This window comes from Ahaetulla prasina, chromosome 3, assembly GCF_028640845.1.
Source record: "Ahaetulla prasina isolate Xishuangbanna chromosome 3, ASM2864084v1, whole genome shotgun sequence".
Taxonomy (NCBI): Eukaryota; Metazoa; Chordata; class Lepidosauria; order Squamata; family Colubridae; genus Ahaetulla; species Ahaetulla prasina.
Window position 1 is genome coordinate 210406713 of NC_080541.1, and position 20086 is coordinate 210426798.

Below are 20086 nucleotides of genomic sequence, written 5' to 3' on the forward strand. Positions count from 1 at the left end.
AAATCAATCTTACTGATGAATGTTTGCGAAGCTTATCCAAGAATGATTTACAGGCTTAGATCTGAAATGTCTGGATCTACCGTGTTTTCCTGTCTTATATTTTTTTGAACCCCAAAATAAGCACTTAGCCTTATTTTCGGGGAGGTCTTATTATTTTAGAGCGCGTGGAGCAATTCAGGGCTACTCTTGACATCTTACCTGATTTCCAGCTCTGTCTCCCTAACCCTAACCAGAGGAAATGGCGGGGATCAGCTGCACATGCGTTTAAATATTTTCTGGGAGGGCTTATTTTCTGGGAAGGTTTATTTTAGCACATGCGCTCCAAAGCCCAATTGGGCTTATTATCAGGGAATATCTTATTTTTGGGGGAAAATACAGTCCCTGTAACTATTTTAACTATTGATGAAGAAAATGTTAAATCTAAGAAACACCCATGTTAATGGAAGTAAAGAAATACTGATGTTTATTAGTTTACTGAAATGTAATAGTAAATATTGTAGTCTTGCAATGTTTTTTTTTTCTTAAAATGTTCATATTACCACATATTAATCTATGTTAAGTACGCAGTCATTCCGGGAAATACAGAATGATCAATTGGCAGTTTTGCCAAAAACAAAATATTTTATTTCTGAAGTAGAAATTGAAAGTAGAAGTTTCCGAGTTGATCATGCACCAAAAGTCATACTTTTCAAAAGCAATTAGTTGATTAAACTAGTTGAAAATATTTTTTTAAAATAGCGTTGCATATTTGATTTCCCAGAAACTTTTATCTGGTAAGAATATTAGCATTATTTATATTATGTCTGCATCATGTTAAAATCTCAGATGGAGCGTGGGAGTAATATTTCCTTGTTTTGTCTATCCAGTAAGCTCTGGAAATTTTTTTTTTGCTGCAACAGGATACAATTTCCCTACTCCCATCTGCAAATTGTTGCTAGTCAGACTTGCTTAGAAAATCTGGCCTTGCAAAGAGATTTAATTCCTAACAAGGAGTGTGCAACATTACAGCTAGGATACCTTTGAAACAAATAGTGTATTGATTAAAAATTAGCCTGCATAACATTACCCATAGCGGGATCCTATATATGTTTTCAAAGAAATAAGTATACATGAATTCTGTAGGTCTTGTTACTAGCTTAAAATATGCAGGTAGTCCTTGATTTACAACATTGCATTTAATGACCGTTCAAAATTACAATGCGATTGAAAAAAGTGACTTACTACCAATTTCCACACTTAACAACCATTGCAGGCTCCCCACAGTCACATGATCAAAATCCAGATGCTTGGCAACTGACTCATACTTAAAATGGTTGCAGTGTCCCAGGGTCATGTGATCGCCTTTTCTGAGCTTCTGACCAGCAAAGTCAATGGGGAAGCCAGATTGACTTAACAACCATGTTACTAACTTAACCTCTGCATTGATTCACTTAACAACTGTGGCAAGCAAGTTTGTAAAATGGGGCAAAAGTCACTTAACTAATGTCTTGCTTAGCAACAGAAAGTTTGGGCTCAATTGTGGTTGTCAGTCAAGGCCTACCTGCATAGGATTACTGTTCTAATCAGAATTGCTTTAGCTGGACTAAGAGCTATGTGTTCAATTTACTTAATATCTTTTCCTTTGGTTTTCCCAGCTTTTGCTTCCTACGCAACTGTGGGTGTGTGTTTTCTGAACGTGCTCTCAAAGAAATTAAAACGGAAACTTGTCACAAGGTACGTTACCTCCTCCAATTGTTCCCTCTGTGTGTGTGTGTGTGTGTGTGTGTGTGTGTGTGTGTGTATCTCACACACACACTATTCTAGGATAACTTTGGCCTGTGTTCCTTTACCTTAAATCCTGTGGATTTTAACAAAGCTTTCATATTAGCTAACTAGATTGCAGTTGTAAGTTAGGAAAATATGTATCCTCACTGTCTCCTTTTGATTTTGGATGCATGTGGTTATTGAAAAAAGGGCATTGGTTGTTTATTCAATGGGAATCTTTGTCTTTTGTCTTGGCAGCCCAATAAAACTTCATTCAAGTACAAAGCTTTTTGCTTTTAGCCAAATTGACATCTGACTCTAGAACTAGGATTTTGTTTTCCTGGTTTTTTCCCCCCCCAGTTTTGTTTATGCGGCCCTACTCTTTAAGGAACTCTGTTGACTAAATTGCTCTGTTCTTCATTTTGAAGGTCTCAGTATTCCCCAAAATCTAGATACTTTCTTTTCGGTAATACAAATGGTTGCTATAGATCTAGTTCTAGCGTCACTTTGAGTTCACAGATCTTTGAAGTTTTAGTTCCATTGTGTTTCAGGAAATGCCCAGCTAGGCAGGCAGGGGGACTCAAATTAGCCTTGAATCATTGTGCAACCACAAGGGGTCCAGGACTAACCACTCGAATCCCCAGCTCCATAGAGTTTTATCTGTCTATTCCCAAGAGAAAGCAAGCAGTCTGGAGATATTTCTGTGTAGTAGGCAGAATATAATGAAGTATTAGGTTAAACTCTGCATGTGTGTGGATCTAGTTGCTTGCACCTGATAAAGTCTATGCTGCAAGCCCCTTTTGTATTCCATAACCGCGGTATGAGCCGCAGTGATTAGAATGCAGGCTATTTCTGCTGATCACCGGCTGCCAGCAGTTTGGCAGATTGAATCTTACCAGGCTCAAGGTTGACTCAGCCTTCCATCCTTCCGAGGTTGGTAAAATGAGGACTCAGATTGTGTGTGTGTGTGGGGGGGGGCGCAATATGCTGACACTGTAAACTGCTTAGAGAAAGCTGTAAAGCACTATGAAGCGGTATATAATTCTAAGTGCTATTGCTATAACCAACCCGCTGAATAATCTTGCAGTATGAGCAGCCTTGGCTTTTCATGTTCATAGCTATTCATAGTAACATAAATTCTGTGATTGTCCATTTATAAAATGAACAGACCACTGAACAGTGTGGTTTCTAAATTTGTTTCCTTTTTATTACTGCAGTAAATGCAGAGCTTTGACATGGTGATGCTTCTTGAGTTTGAAATACAAATGTCAATAGACAATGTTGTATTGGTATTTTAGGTTTTGTTCATTGTACTGAATGTCTTTAAAGATGGTTCCTTTAGCCATAGTGGTTCTCGTCTTTATTTCTCGTGAAATAAAGCTTAAACAAAACAAAACAAGCTTAAACATCCTTGCAGTTGAACTCTTCACTGAGGCTACGTGATTGTTAGGTGATTGAGAGAAAGAAATCGGAGTGACAGACATTGTTGAATTAATTACTGTATTATCATCTTAAATTATTTCTTGGAAAGAGATATTATGAGGGTTCTTTTTATCATTAAATGCATTTGTAATGATTAGTTTGCATGTTGCAGAAGTTTGACTTCCTTTTCAAATTCTGATCAATGTCTACATTTTAAACAAAAATTAGATTTGAAAGAGAGTGGCTTGACAGACATCAATATCCAGACACAAAGTCTGTGGAAGAATTGCTAAAAATAAATACGTGCAGAGTGTATGTAAAATTACTGAGCTCTGCAGTAGGGAACTAAACTTTCTTTAGTTCTCTTTTATGCAATGTTGTCAGTCTAGACCAGTGACCAGCAAAGCTGGCTGAGGAACTCTGTGAGTTGAAGTCCACAAGTATTAAAGGAGCCAAGTTTGCAGATACCTGGTCTAGACTCTAGTTCACGGGTGTCAAACCTGCAGCGTCACATTGCTGTCACGTGACGTATCACAATGTTTTTCCCCTTCGTGGATCTGGGCTAGGTGTGGCCTCTGTGTGAACCATCCGGCCCAAGGGCCGCCAGTTTGACACCCCTGCTCTAGTGCTCCCCTGCCCTTGATTAAGTAATTTATTGAGGGTTCCCCCCCACCCAAATATTCTGTTTTCCTGAGATGAGGCAGATAGCATAAATAGAAGGGCTTTCCATGAAACTGTGGGTCTCCCTCCTTTGTTCTAATACATAAGTGGGCAGTTTCTTCACAGTAAGGACATGCTTTGGTGGGCGTGCCGATGGACGTGTCTTCTAGAGCTTTTGGACAGTTGTTTTCGCTGGAAAAAAATGGGAAGGAATACAGTGATGGATGAATGGCTAGATGCAATACTTAATGGGAACAACTGATCCTGCAGCAAAAGAGTGTAGAACTCCTGTAACTTCAACACTTTGTGTGACATACCAAAGTACCAATTTTTTACTTCAAAAGTGAGCAACGTCAGGTTTGATGTTGTTTTGTTGGGGGATTTTAAGGACCAAATGCAAATATTAAGGATTTCCCTCGCTTTGGGCACTCATTTTCTACCGTAACTGAAAAAGAGAAGATGACTGAAAACGTCAATCTTACACATTCTGCGGAATAAATTCTTGGGGCCATCAAAAGGTTATATGCACCCTATGCATATCAAGCTTATGCATAGCCCTAGACTATATTTTTGCACCCTCACGGTAGCATTTGGATACACATCATTCTTGTACTGTGCATTGATGATTGCAGATGCAGAGTAAGTATATTATACCAATAAAGGAGAATATTGGTAACTTGGTAGGTTGAAATGAGGGGTCCGTGATCCTCTCTAAGCTTGCTTGTTTTCTTGCAGATGTTTCATTACTCAAACTAGGTAACATCATCAGTGCTAGTAAGGAGTGTGGTTTGCTGTCAGTTTATGTTCTGGTGACTTGCCTGTCTGTTTGGGTGAAGGCAGTCTTAGAAATTCTTTTGTTGGGCTATTTACTGATGACTGGCAGTTTCTTGATTGGGGTATTGCTTACTTGATTGGTCTGAAGTTGACCTATATTGTTGATCTAGGTGCTGATTACTGGTGGAGAGGTGGTGGAGTCTTTTTCTCTTTTGGGCTTTGGTTGGGCTGTTTACTATGGCTCTTTGGCGGTATATTGTGTATATGGAGTAAAGGCAATTATTTTTCTCTCTCTCTTCTTTCCCCCTTTTCCCCAAATTATCTTGTTGCCCTAATAACAAGATCCCTTGAACCATTGAAAGAACCTTCTCTTTAATCACTTGCCTTGGTTATATCCAAGGGGGTATGTGAAGAAGGGATGGTCTGCTCAAGCTTGTTGCTATCCCATTTGGAAGAGAAAAAGCTTAACAAATTACTTTGATTGCATCTCTGTGGGGTAGAAAAAAAAAAGATTAAATATAGTGTGCATGGTTGCTGTTTTAGATTAGAGTTGTTGGGCAGGGACCAGATTTGAAACGTCTGGATATTGGTACAACTCTTTGTTGTACATAGCATTTCTGAATTTTTACAGCTTGTATTACCTTTGATTGCTTAATCAGCTGATTGTGGACCCCAGTCAAAATTTCATTTCACAAAATATTGTGATAGATAAAACTTATTGGGGTAGTACCCTGTTTTCCCCAAAATAAGACATCCCCTGATAATAAGCCCAATTGGGCATTTGAGCGCATACACTAAAATAAGCCTCCCCCCCGAAAATAAGCCCTCCCTGAAAATATTTAAACGCAGAGCTGGAAATCAGGTAAGACGGCAAGAGGAGCCCCATCTTGCTCCACGTGCCCCAAAATAATAAGAGCTTCCTGAAAATAAGGCCAAGTGCTTATTTCAAGTTTCAAAAAAACATAAGGATCTTATTTTCAGGGAAACACAGTAGGTTTTTTTTTTAATTAAAAAGTTGATATCTATTTTATAGCCTTAGACTTTCTCAGAGCTGCTTACGAAAGGATCTTGCATAAGAATTCATGAAATCTAATACAGAAACAACCATCAAGGACCCTGGAGGCGCAGTGGTTAGAATGCAATATTGCAGCCTAACTCGACCCACAGTCTGGAGTTCGATCCTGATGGGACTCGAGGTTGACTCAACCTTCCAACCTTCTGAGGTCTGTAAAATAAGGACTCAGATCGTTGGGGGAGGGGGCTATACACTGACATTGTAAACGGCCCAGAGAGTGCTGTAAAGCGATATGGGGCAATATATCAGTCTAAGTGCTGTTGCTATCAACCATCCTTTCACTGTCATATCATTCAGGCATGAAAGCCTGTCCCTCCCGGTTTTTATCTTCTTTTCATTAAAATTTAATATATTAATGTGTAGAATAAAACACATGGTACATAATGCAAAAATAAAGGAATAGATAATACTTTCAGAAGCCTCATCTATTTTAGAATAATTTAGAAAAAAAAATTATATCATTTTAGTTTATCTTTTCCAAGAAACAGAAATGCAAAAAAGACTGGAATAAAATAGGTATATAGCTTTTAATATGTAAAATACAGGTGGTCCGTGATTTACAACCGAAATGATGCCTGCCCATAACAGTCGTAAGCTGTGGTGGTCGTAAAACAGACCACTCTTGTGACTGAGTGGATTTTATTACCATTTTTGTGGTGTTCATAAAGCGAGTGCTATGGTCATTAAGCAAACGCCATGGTCATTAAGCGCATCAGTGGTTTTTCTATGGGCTAGATTTGCTGAAAACCAGAAGTAAATGCCAGTTTGGGGCAAAATTCTAAAATGTGATACGGGATGTTGCAAACGGTCATAAATATTAGCCCGTTGCTTAGCACCCAACGTGTGATCACATGACCACGGGGTGGGTGGGGGCGGGGAGACAGGCATAGCCACCAGAACTTTGGAATCAGGCTATAAATATCCCCAGAGAGGTAATAGTAACTTCGAACAGTTGCTAAGTGACTGGTTGTAAGTCAAGGACTATGTGTAAAAGGCTACCATGTGACTTCAAAGCAGCCCTGATAGTATTAATGAATTAATTAGCAGCCCTTATTAGCCCCAAAGGTGCTTTTTCCAGGAGGCAACTGGACTTCCTTGTTTTTTGTCTTTTGAAGACATTTGGCTTCTCATCCAAGAAGCTACTTCAGCTCTGACAGGATAGTGGGATGACTCGGGATACACGTCCTTTGAACGGTGTGGGAGTAGGAATGGATTTCCAGAGGAAAAATTGCAGACTACAAGGAACCAGGAGCACTACTCAGGTGATCCTGGTGATCCTGAGGACACAGGTAAACCTCCAGATGGCCTCAACAACTCTCTAAACCAGGGGTGTCAAACTTGATTTCATTGAGGGCCGCATCAGGATGTGTTTGACCTTGGGGGGGCGGGGGGGCATGGGCGTGGGGGGGCGTGGGCAGGTCGACATCACTTGTGTCGGGAGTGCCTGTGGTGGTCTGAGCGGTCTGCCAGCAAAAATGGGCTGCTAAGCTCCATTTTGGCTGCGATGGCCTCCTACAACCCTCTGTCAGGGAAAATGGATCTTGGGAATGCTTCACGCAGCCCTCCTGAGCTCTGTTTTCACTGGGAGAGGCACTGCGGGCCAGTCTTTTGCTGTTTTCAGGGTGGCCCCTTGGGCCAGATCTAAGAACCCCGTGGGCTGGATCCGGCCCCCGGGCCTTGAGTTTGACAGACCTGCTCTAAAAGGATGCAAATAACCAGCTGTCTGCAAGGAATATAAATCCTTCCATTCCCCACTATCCTGTCAGAGGTGAAGAAGCTTCTTGGATAAGAAGCAAAATGTTTTCAAAAGAAAAAAACAAAGTCCAGTTGCCCCCTGGAAAAAGCACTTTTGGGACAACCATGACCTGGATACTGAGAATCTGTCTTTTAGTCCTTATTAGTATTAATAAATTGCCTCCATCACCACCGCTGCTCTGAGAGGTGTCCATTAACTGTGGATTTCATTTTTTGGGGTAACCTCTTGATCTTTCCAGGGGTCTCCCTTCAGCTTCTTCCTGCTTGGCAGCAGTGTCTATTGAGAATTAAGGAAATTCGGTATGGTCCTATAACATTTGGGCAACTTGGCAGCTTCTCTTCTAAAACAAAACAAAACCAAAAAAAAACATATCTAGAAGAACTTTTTTTTCTCTTTTGTATCAGTTCATCTAGGGTTTACATGACCTTCTGAAAATTAGGTACGTTCTCAATAGGCAGCGGAATGATTAGATAATTTATCTTTCTGGTTTCCGTTAAACAGAATGCATTCTAAGTTAAGTTGGGAGTCTTGTCTTCTTTTAGACATATCTGTGTTTTCACTAAGTGTGGGAAAAATGCCTAAACATTTCTGAATTCCAGCACATCTGCAAGGACACGCTGTATCTTCTGCTGTAAACTTCCTAGTGTTTGTTTACATTTTCATGTACGCTCTCATTTTATAAAATATTTCAGTCATGTTTGGTACCTGGCAAGGCAGCAAGATCATTTTCCCCTCCGAAACATCCACACAGAGTGGGAGTTCGGATGATTCGTTTCAAATGATCGTTTTCACGTAAAAATCTTATTTTAAAACAAACGGAAGGAATAGTCGGTAAAAGCAGCCTAAAAAGCAGACTTCACATTCCCATTTTACAGTGTTTAAAATTAAAATGAGAATTATGTGCAACAGCTTGACCTTACTGAGGAAAAAAAAAAACCCCTAGATATTCAATTTTTTATGTGGTCTTATGATCAGACATAAAAACCTCTTAAACCAGATTTTAAATTGTTTAGCCATTAAGTCATTTAGTCATTAAGATATAGCAATAAGACTTACCTGGTATATATCACTTCACAGTGCTTTACCACCCTCTAAGTGGTTTACAGAATCATCATATTGTCTCCAACAATCTGGGTCCTCATTTTATACACCTCTGAAGGATGGATGCTGGGAAACCAGTTGTGTTAGTATGCGCAAATACGAGTTGATTCATTCCTAACTTTCCAAAGTAAGGTTTTCCCTTAATTGAGATACTGCCTGATTAGCACAGTAGCGTGTGAATAAATATTGGTTCATTTGAGGGCAGGGTGACTATATCATTTCCCCCCCCCAATGCCCTGTAATGTAGCCTTGCCTACTGGGTGGGAGGGAGGATGAGATAAGGTAGAGCAAACAGAAGTTTCCCTATCTCCCTGTTTCTTTGAATCTAGCGTCACAAAGACAAAAGTTGATAAGCAAAAGCAAAGAAGTTAAAGAAAAAATGTCACAGAGATAACCGTGATAAAGGTCTGTGCATTCTGCACTGTACTGGGATGTGATCAATTGAGCCTGGGAAAATATACATTTCTGAAGCCAAACTGTAGAGGACATTCACTGTGTGCTTTAATATATACCTTCACATTGTCAGGCATTTGCACATCTTTGAGCCAAAGTATTTTCAAGGGCCATGCTATCTACAGCCACCTTATGCAGGAAGGCGTAAGTTGAAACTAGTTTTATCTAAAGAAAGTCAGCAACACTTAATCGGCAGTAGATTTATTGTAAATTCTTTTAAAATGAAAAAAAAGTTCAAACGAACAAACGTATGCTCTTTGTTCAGACTTAAAACAGCCTACTCTTAATAATTCCTAATGTAATTGTGGGCTTCAAATAGAAATTCCGAGGTGGGCTGATTTAATTTAATTAATTTAATATATTTTCTCTTGCCAGTAGATAATTTAAAAAAAAAAACGGTTGTGTAGTTCAATACAGTTGTCCCAAAACCCCTTTTCAAAAAGCTCAGAAACCTGCTTAACTGAAAGCAAAATTTTGATTTACACATCACAATAAACCATGTTTATGATTTATTGAATGATTTTGAATAAATAACAATAGTGGGTTTCTCATTAGCCAATGGTTTATACTGTGCAGGACGGACACACATTTGCAATTAAACACAGCCCAAGGTGAGCAACCTCAATTTTTTGGAATTTTTTTTTGAATTTGAGCCTGTCTTGGGCAGGGAGGGATTTGGACTAGAAGACCTCCAAGGTCCCTTCTAGGCCTATGATTCTATGATTCGATCCTTTATTTAGGTGGAAGGAATGTTTCATGGTTGGCCTGGCAAAGAACAGGCTTTTTTTGGTTCAGAGGAAAGCAGACAAAGGTGTCAAATGCACACATTAATAAATCAAAATACCTGTAATTTCATGAGGTGTTTTTTTTCTCTGTTAAGATGAAAACAAACCACGAGTTATCTACAAAAGTAAGACTGCTGACATACTTGTGAGACAAATGTGTCCTGCAGGAGTTGGTTGCTATGTTTCTGGTAGTTAATGTTTGTTTTTTATTAGCAATTAACAGTGTTCCCCAAGCGTGCTGTCTCTTTGAAATCATTAAAGACATTTTACTCAGCCCAATCTGAACTTAAGAAAAGAAAAAAAAAACACGCCACACCGCAATGAAGTGCACACACTTTAGATATACTTCATTTCTTGGGTACGGTATATAATACAAGCAGTCCTCGACTTACAACAGTTCGTTTAGTGACCATTCAAAGTTACAACGGCACTGAAAAATGTGGCTTAGGATCATTTTTCATACTTACGACAGTTGTGGCATTCCCCGTAGTCGCGTGATCAAAATTTAGATGCTTGGCATCCGGCTCATATTTATGACCATTGCAGTATCCTGGGGCCATGTGCTCACTTTTCGCGACCTTCTGACGAGTAAAATCAAAGGGGAAGTCAAGATTCACTCAACAACCGTGTTACTAATGTAGCAACTGCAGCGATTCACTTAAGCGTGACAAGAAAGGTCGTAAAGCAGGGCACAATTCACTTAACAAACGTCTCCCTTAACAACAGAAATTGTAGGTCCAGTTGAGGTCGCCAATCGAGGGCTACCACCATTTATAGACTGCATCTCCAATCTCTTTAGTCTCAGGGTTAATTTTATTTAAAAATTATGCATTCTTTAGAATTTAGTTAGACGTTAACTATACTTATTGTCACTAGTTCAAAGCTGGATTGGAAAAACTCCGATATTAGAGGATCATTAAGTGCTCTTGATTTATTTATCATCTCTATTTAAAGTGATGGAGATGTGGATTAAAGATCATTGGGCTCACTCAATTTAGCGCTGTTCTGACATATTCATATTAAATTGTTCCACTCTGCTTGTATTGTTTGCCTTGGATCTCCATTGTATTTTTTTATCATCATCTCTGTTGAATCTGAATCATATCATAGTTCCCCCTTCTCCCAGCCTAACCATACAAATGTTGCTTAATTGATACCAACTGAACCTTGAAGTAGGAGTTTTCCAGCCTGGTGATTTAGGGAATAAATCAGTTTTGGTTGGTTCATGGCTGTTATCCTGCAAGAAAAGAAGAAACAAAATGCAATTTTGCTTGATCCTATGAGATATTTCAGGACCTTTGGAATCATAAGCTGCACAATCCCACTTGAGTTGTCTCTGTGAGCTGGAGGTGCTGCCCTACTTTGATTTCAATCCTAATTACAAAGACAGTTTCAGACTATTAGTTGTGCCTCTTTATCCTGCCACAGTGTGCTATTTAATGCTCTTTAATGTCAGTGTGAAGCAGCTTGGGTTGGTCTTCATTTTGCTGATGACATCCAGCTCTAATAAAGTCTGAATCATTCGAAGCTATCCATGCCGTGCTCATGCACTGAACTACCAACTGGGTGCAGTGATTATAGTTAGATGAAGGCTAATAAATTAAGATTAAATTTTGCCAGATAAATTAAGATAATTAATTTTGCCAGATAAATTAAGATTAAATTTTGCCTGTGTGTGTACTGGCTCCTGCTGCAGGGAGCATACAAAACTGATTCTGCAGGCCCTGCACTCATTGGCTTCTGTGTACAAGAAACAGACTCTTCAAGATTTCCTGCAACTCTGTGTTGTCAGGAAGGGCATCTGGATAATAAATATTCGGTTCCATCCTGTCGGCCTGACTCTATTCCAAATTAAAGGATTACTCAGGGTCGTAAAAAGGAAGAGTGTGTGTTTTTTATGGTGTTGTAACAAAATCTTGAAAACCTGACAGCATCTTCCCTTTTCCCTATTATATTAAATAGAGTTAAGGCAGAGCCAGTTCCTAAAAGGTTTTTTCTATCCCAGGCTTAAATCACGTTTTTGCTAACTTCCGTATCTTCTCAAAGATTCTTTTACTGATTCTTCATGATTTTTCAGCTTCAGTCAGTTCAGAATGCGGCAGCTAGAACAGTTTCGTCCAAGGCTAGATTTGTGTGTGTGTCCCCTCTTCTGCAGGAGCTGCACTGAGCTTCCGGGTACAAGTCAAAGTATCACCTATCACCTTTAAAGCCCTACATGGCTTTGGGTCAGGTTATTTGAAAGACTGCCTCTCCCCTATTTCATCCACTCGGCCCACCAGGATGGGAAGGCAGAGTATGTTATGGGTGCCCTCAGTGTAGGGATAGTCATCTAGCCTGTTATGACTCAGGTGGTCATGGTGAGGCAGGCTTCCAGAGAGTTCTTTATTTCTCTTCGGAATAGTTAAACAAATAGCCCTCCACCAATCAGTAAGGCTTCGCCCTCACCCCCAAACAACAGCCCATAGATTGATTATCTGGCAAGTTCACCAGGCAAAACTCCAGGCATAAGACAAGGGAAGGTGTCAGAGCACACAAGACAAAGGTCCAGGTACAAGACAAAGGCAGTTATAAAGGCAAAGTCTAGGGCTGGGGCAAGACAAGAACAGTCTTCAAAGCAAGGCAAAACGTCTGAATCAAAGCTGGGGGGGTGTAGTATAATCCAAAAACAAACACTTGTTCCTGGCAAAAGCCCCTCCTCGCATCTCCTTAAATTCTACTCTCCAGGTGAACCTTGTGAGGAGTGGCGGGGCACCCTCCTCCCAAGTAGTCGGTTTACCCTGTGCTGACTCAGCCTCCTCTCCATTTTCCGTGCTTGGGGATCGAGTGGGGGAGGCATTTGCTTGTCTCTGGAGATCTACCGCTCCTGTGCTCCGCTGCCCTCCCTTTCCGTCTCCTTCCCCCTTCGGTCAGCCTGCACCCTCCTTGCCTACTCTTCTGAGGCCTGTGGGACTCAGGGCTGCCTCGTCCTCATCCCCAGGTCATTCCTCCAGAGAATTCCATTTCTCCAGTGTAGTTGTGGGAAAGTCCAAGAATGGGTTGACATGTGTCCTTTCTGCCCAGAGACTGAGTCATCAGACTTGTAGCCATGCCCTTTTACCTCTCTCTGGCCCAATTTTTGACTCGTCTCACCCGAGAGACATTTCAATGGGTAGTTCAGACTTGGACAAGTCAATTCTTGGACTCTCTTGCATGGAATAGGTTTTGATATAGTGCTATGTTTCAAAGATTGCGGACGTAGAGGGGGCTTATTGCCACGTGTTTCCTGCCTGCCAGTCCACCGGCTTTGCTTTGACGAGTCATGCTGGTTCGTCCAGTCCGTTTGACATAACTGCCGACCTAAACTTCAGGCTATTCAGGCTTTGACATAACGGTGAGGATTGAGCTGGCTACCCCAGTCCATATGAAACCGCCGCAGACCCACAAAGCCTCCCTTAATCGCGCCTTGGCCAATTTCCCCGGTTCTCTCTGGAATAGCCACCCACGCCGGCGAGCTGTCAACTGCAGCTGCCTGTGAGTATGCTGGCCGATCCATCCAGCATGGCCACCACCACATTCTGCCCCTTGCCAGACTTCCCAGCAGTTGGATTGGACTGGAGACACTGCCTGGTGGATTCCGAGGCATACTCCATTGTGGCCTTTGAATGGGAACCGAAGCCGCACTGCTTTGTTTGTAAACGTGTCTGCCAGCTACAGGGGTTGCACCTGTCAAAATGGAGGAGTGCACATCGGCAGCAGAGAACGGGGAGGAGAAAAGTTCCCCTGTGCCACTCAATTCTACCGGTAGCATTTCATCCTTGGTTGGTCAGCTATATAAAACTGTTTAAGAAAGAAGTAGATAGTTAATCCATTGTAAATGAAAGATGTTTCATTTGCTCGTTTTTGACTTATAAATCTCTTTATGACTGTGCCTGGATATGTTCAGGACTGCCTGTCCCAATCAGCATCAGCCTGACCTATTAAAACAGTCAGGGAGGAGACAAGCAATAGACAAGTAATTGCAAGACGTTTGAGGGCCCTGAAGTGAGAAAATGCAGCTTTTATGTGAGAGTGCCGATGTTTTGGACCAGACTCCTGACAGGGATCATGTGCCCCTCTCCTGCTGGCTTTCCAGAAAGTATTAAACACTGTATTATTTCAGAGGGCTTTTTCTTAAGTTTATATGTGATGCCATCTTGCTTTGTGTTTTCGTTTTTGTTTCTATTTCCTGTTTTTTGTTTGAATTTTATACTTTGTATTATATGATATTTATGTTGGGTGTTTCATGTGGTATTTGGGGCAATCTTTCTGTTTGTTTGGGTACAAAATGTTGTCAGGTTTCTGAGCAGGACCCATCCCTCTGCATTTTTTTAAATACATCTGCTGAAGCCAGCTTCCAGTTTTATTATTAACCTAAAAACAAATCTAGACTAAAATATCTAGTAAATTGTTTTCCTCATTAAAAACCTGCATAATTCAGACAGGTTCTGATGAATTGCAGAGTATTAATCTTGTGGTTGTTTACCTTTTCATAACAGAATAACAGAGTTGAAAGGGACCTCGGAGGTCTTCTAATCCAACCCCTTGCTCAACCAGGAGACCTTATACCATTTTAGACAAATGGCTGTGCAGTGTCATCTTAAATCTTAGGGGAAGCAGTATAGAAATGTCTTTAATAAATAAATACAAATAACCAAGCTGTTCGTTCATAAACATTTACAAATAATATCTCCCCATAATTAAGATGAATTTGTTCCTTACTTACTCTTCATATGGTCCATGTATTGCCTCTGTTCATTCTACGTTATTTATAAAACATTTTATCAAAAAGTATTTGAGATGCTGTTCTACAGCCCTTCCAACAGAACAAACAATAATCTTTGTCACACTTTAATGAGGAGTGTTGATATGTGAAAAATTTCAGGCATGGTGACTGTGACATGCCACTTTTAATGGTAGAAAGACAGATTAATATTACTGTATTGCAGGCAGCAAAGATTCATTCCTGTAGTGATAACAGGGTCTGATACAGTACAGAAGTTTTTTTCCCACCTAAAATAGATTTTCACCTCTAGGTTCCTATGCAGAATAATGTGTGCACTTTTCAAATATTGCAAGATCCTCGTTTTACTTCTTCGTATGAACTGGGTGCTGTTTTAGCAAAGGCAAAATTACAGTCTGTCCCACTGGGTTTCCTGAGGGCAAGGAGTCTTAAATCAACTCAGTTTTGCTTTGCAGGTAGAAGTTCTATGCCATATTTCTTGTGCGGGGAATAGAAACGGAAATGTTCTAATATTCTATTTATGTCAACAACATGTTCTGTAAACATGACTGGTCTCTATTTAATCAAAAACAAATGCTTGTGTAGCAGAATAGGCAGCCCAGTGCTCTATGTACATTTTGGAGATAAATTTCCATTAAACCTCAGTCCAATGTGGTCAGTGTGGCCATTGTAGCACCAACTGTCTAGTAGTAGATAATAGTAATGTTGATATACTACATATCAATCATTAATTGGCACAAATTCATGTTTGCCAAAGGAACAGTATAAATTTGATAAGTAAATTAAATAAAGCAAGGTAATAGTTCTGTCACAATTGGAAGCAGCAGGTGAAGCTAAGCAGAATCACATCAGATATCTGTACAATTAGCACAGGGACCCCACAAGGCTGTGTGCTCTTTCCACCTCTCTCTATATACCAATGCCTGCAACTCGATCGATCCATCTGTTAAACTACTGAAATTCACAGATGACACAACAGTGATCGGTCTTATTCGAGACAATGATGAATCCACATACAGATGGGAGGTTGAACAACTAGCCTTGTGGTGCGACCAGAACAATCTGGAATTGAACACACTCAAAACCATAGAAATGGTGGTGGACTTTAGGAGAAACCATTCCATACTTCCATCACTTACAATACTAGACAACACAGTATCAACAGTACAGACCTTCAAATTTCTAGGTTTTACCTTATCTCACAACCTAAAATGGACACCCAACATCAAAAATGTCATCAAAAAAGCACAACAAAGAATGTTCTTTCTCCGCCAACTCAGAAAGCTCAAACTGCCCAAGGAGCTCTGATCCAGTTCTACGCGGGGGATTGAGGGAGCACCTCGTAGCTCCCATGTAACACCTCTCCTGCGCAGGCTGCACTGGTTGCCGGTGGTCTTCCGGGTGCGTTTCAAGGTGTTGGTCATCACCTTTAAAGCGCTCCATGGCATGGGACCGGGATATCTACGGGACCGCCTGCTGCCACCAGGTACCTCCCATAGTCCAGTGTGTCCAGTGCGCTCTCACAGGGAGGGCCTCCTCAGTGTACCATCGGCCAACCAATGTCGGCTGGCGGCCCCAAGGGGAAGAGCGTTCTCTGTGGGGGCTCCAGCCCTGTGGAACGATCTACCTGTGGGACTGCGTCTTCTTCCTGATCTTCGGACCTTTAAGCGCGAGCTCAAGACCTTCTTTTTTCACCAAGTGGGGTTGGCCTAATTGATTGATTAATTTTAACACTGTGGGTTTTTAGTGGCTTTTAATAGGGGTCTTAATCTATTTTGTAATTTTGTAATTTTCTTATTTAATATTTTTAACATACAGCTATTGAATTAGATTTTTAACTGGATATTGTATTTTAAAATTTTTTGATTATTGATGTTTTATTTTGCTGTACACCGCCCTGAGTCTTCGGAGAAGAGCGGTATAAAATTTTTAAAAATAAATAAATAAATAAATAAATAAATAAATTATTGAGTCTGTCATCTGCACCTCTATAACTGTCTGGTTTGGTTCTGCAACCCAACAAGACAGACACAGACTTCAGAGGATCATTAGAACTGCAGAAAAAACAATTGCTACCAACCTGCCTTCCATTGAGGACCTGTATACTGCACGAGTCAAAAAGAGGGCTGTGAAAATATTTACAGACCCCTCACGTTCTGGATATAAACTGTTTCAACTCCTACCGTCAAAACGACACTGTACAGCAATGCACACCAGAACAACTAGACACAAGAACAGTTTTTTCCCGAACGCCGTCACTCTGCTAAACAAATAATTCCCTCAACACTGTTAAACTATTTACTAAATCTGCACTACTTTAATCTTCTCATCGTTCCCATCACCCATCTCCTCCCGCTTATGACTATATGACTGTAACTTTGTTGCTGGTATCCTTAAAGTTTATATTGACTGTTTCCCTATGACTATCATTAAGTGTTGTACCTTATGGTTCTTGACAAATGTATCTTTTCTTTTATGTATTCCAAGAGTGTATGCACCAACACAAATTCCTTGTGTGTCCAATCCCACTTGGCCAATAAAGAATTATATTATATTCTGTTCTATATTCTAATTGTTTTTAACCTAAATCAACTTACTTTGATTTGAGAAAACTCTAGAAAACTGTATTATTGTATGCAATATATCCTGAGGATTAATTGTATCATCTGCCCATTCCTCTCCGAAGGATAAATATAGTTGTTGAACTCTTAATTTATGTACTCAGTTTACTTTGCTTTGGAAAAATATTAGAAAACTGTGTTATTATAGGCGAAATATCCTGAGAGTTAATTGTATTATCTACCATTCCTCTCCCCTAGTACATTAAGGATAAATTTAGTTTCTGAACTCCAATTTTGGTAGCGTGTGTGGGTGTGTGATTTGTAATCAGGGTTTATCTTGGAAATACATTGTTAGCTTGAAAATAACTAAAAAACATCTCTAATTAATTGTTGAACTTTACCCAGATAGGTTGTTAGGTATACTGAAAGGTACTAATGATTTTTAAAATACACTTTGCCGTTAGAAATTGATAATTTAAAAGCATGACCATTTACTTCAGAGGAGGAAAATAAACAGAGCCCCTCATCCTGATCGATATTTCTCTATTCCTCTAATGTTTCTGTTTGCTTTATTTCCTTTGTTCTAAATTCTTGGTCTTGAAAACTAAACATTATCTATTCTTTTTCATGATCCCTCTCAAGAAAGCCTGCATCATTTGTATTTTCTTGAAAAGTATAGTAATGTCAAAAGTATCACTGATATTTTATGGTATATTACTATGAAAATGACTTCAAAATTACCGTTACACTTCAGAAGAGTTCTCCGTTGCAATATCAGCTTTCAGCCAGTTTGTGTAACATAAATCCAGTGGACAAATCATTGCCATCCATTGTTTTTCATGAAGAAAATCCTTCTAAATTATGTCTACAGTTCCAGGGTGGGAGGAAGTAGACAATTTATACTTGAAAAAGAGTAACGACTTTCCTTTTGAAGTTTATTTGGACTTAGTTTCTCACATAAATAATGGAACAAATGACCAATAGTAAGGTTAGAGATTATTTAAAATAAGCACAGCTGCTGAAGAAAATACTCATAGTTGTGGGAAAATGTTTAATAATTAATGGCCTTTTAACTAAGCCAGAGCTAACTGAAATGGAAGGTTTCATCAACTTCTTGCTGCCGATGAACTGTTTTACTGTACGTTAGGCAAGGCATTTCCACATCTTTCTTGTAATGAGATATTTTCAAGCTGTGAATGAACCCCATTGAAAAGATATAATGCTGTGTCCAGCTGTAAAAGTAGGTTAAGCTTCATTACCGATACACAGTGTGGCAAGTATGAAGAATAAAGAACAATTCTTTGTTCAATTCAATTGTTTGGCAAGAAGGAACGTCTATTGAATTGCAAAATGATATCCTTCCTTCAACATAAACAAAGGAGGGAAAGAAGAATTTAATTCAGTTGAATGCCATTTCAGCCTGAGTGTAAAAACAGACCGCATTCCCCTTCTTCATCTGGTTGATACTGCTTTAATAGCTGTATTGCTTTGGTTAAGAATCGGTCTAAATCCGGGATAGGCAACATGAAGAATGCTGACTCAGTGGCTTAGTGATGAGGGAGATGGTCTCAGCTCTGGCGGTTCGAGTCATAGCTCGGTGTAGTGAATGAGCTCCCATCACTCACCTCAGCTTCGGTCCACCTAACAGTTCAAAAGCATGTTCTATGCGAGTAAATAAAATAGGTACCCCTTCAATGGAGAGACAAGCTGGTGCTCCATTCAGGCAGTCAGATTCTTGATGGCTTTGAACTTTTCTTGTTGCGGTGCCCGCATGCGAAGCAGCTTCGGGAAGGGAGGGGCCTTGGGTGACGCTGCAGGAAGGACCACGTCTTTCAGTCTGATGCAAAGCCAGCTTGCCCTTCTGTGGCACACCTTGGGAAGGGTGCAAGCCAGTGGTTGGATTCAAATAATTTAACAACCGGTTCTCTGCCCTAATGACTACCTGGGTAGGCGTGGCTTGGTGTTCATGTGACCGTGTGGGCGTAGCCAACTCAACGTCACTCACGTTGATGGGCGCTTCGCCTTAGCTGTTACAATGTAAGAAGGGTTAACCAGCGAGGTAGTTTCTGTAAGCAGGGCAATAAAGATTAGGCTAGAAACAACACCAGGATATTTCCTTCCTGCCTTCCTTTCAGGATTAGCCCTGTAAAGTGGGAAAAAACAAAAGGAAATTTCTTCCAACAACCACTTCTCTGAACTGCTAAGAAAGTAGACAACTGGTTCTCCCGAATAGGTGTGAAGTGGCTGAATCCCACCACTGGTGCAAATGTTTTCTATAACAAGGCTGGTACTTGGCAAGCCAGGCTACTGCAATAGCATTGTGGTCTCCTGCCTACTGTAACAACACCATACACTAATCATCATCATCAACAACAACAACAACATCAGTTGTTTATTTTCTGTTACTTCAAAAATAAATGTGGAGTGATTATTAAAATCAATGGCCAATATAAATAAATGTACTGTGTTGTGTTTACTCATACAGAGAGAATGAATTAGGGTTGAATGATAAAATAAATGTTTGTTTGTTCGTTTAGTTAATTAATTAGTTGATTTTTATCCCACTGGTATTACTTTATAAGCAATGCATATACCTAGTACTCCTTCCTACTTGTATTTACTATTCTTTTCTTCAGAAGTACGTGTAATAGTGCTTTTTTTGTTTTTGCTACAAGAATACCTCTGTGAGATAGTTTTGATTAAGAAAATGACTGTCTGCTCCATCTGTAGCAGAAGACCACCAAAACCTGGATTCTGCCAATCATAATCCATAGACTATTTCATCATGCTGGCTTATTCTTTTCTTTCCCTTCTGCTGAGAAAAAGCAGAAATATGAGAAAGGCATGACTTTAAGGAGCTAATGAGAACTTGAGAGAGAGGGAAATCTAAAGTTTAAAGGCAATGTATGAAATAGAATAGATACGTGGAATGGTTTGCAAAGATAAAAAGTTATAGAGCTGTAGAATGCAGTATTGCAGGCTCTATTCTGCCCACTG

General features: G+C 40.0%; 1 protein-coding gene across 1 annotated transcript in view; it reads left to right on the forward strand.

The window, feature by feature from the left end:
- RTF2 (replication termination factor 2) overlaps window positions 1-20086 on the forward strand; it is a 68272-nt gene that overhangs the window by 7902 nt on the left and 40284 nt on the right. The window contains exon 5 of the mRNA XM_058176910.1: window positions 1635-1713. Coding sequence (XP_058032893.1) covers window positions 1635-1713 — 79 coding nt within the window. The remainder of the gene's footprint in view (window positions 1-1634; window positions 1714-20086) is intronic.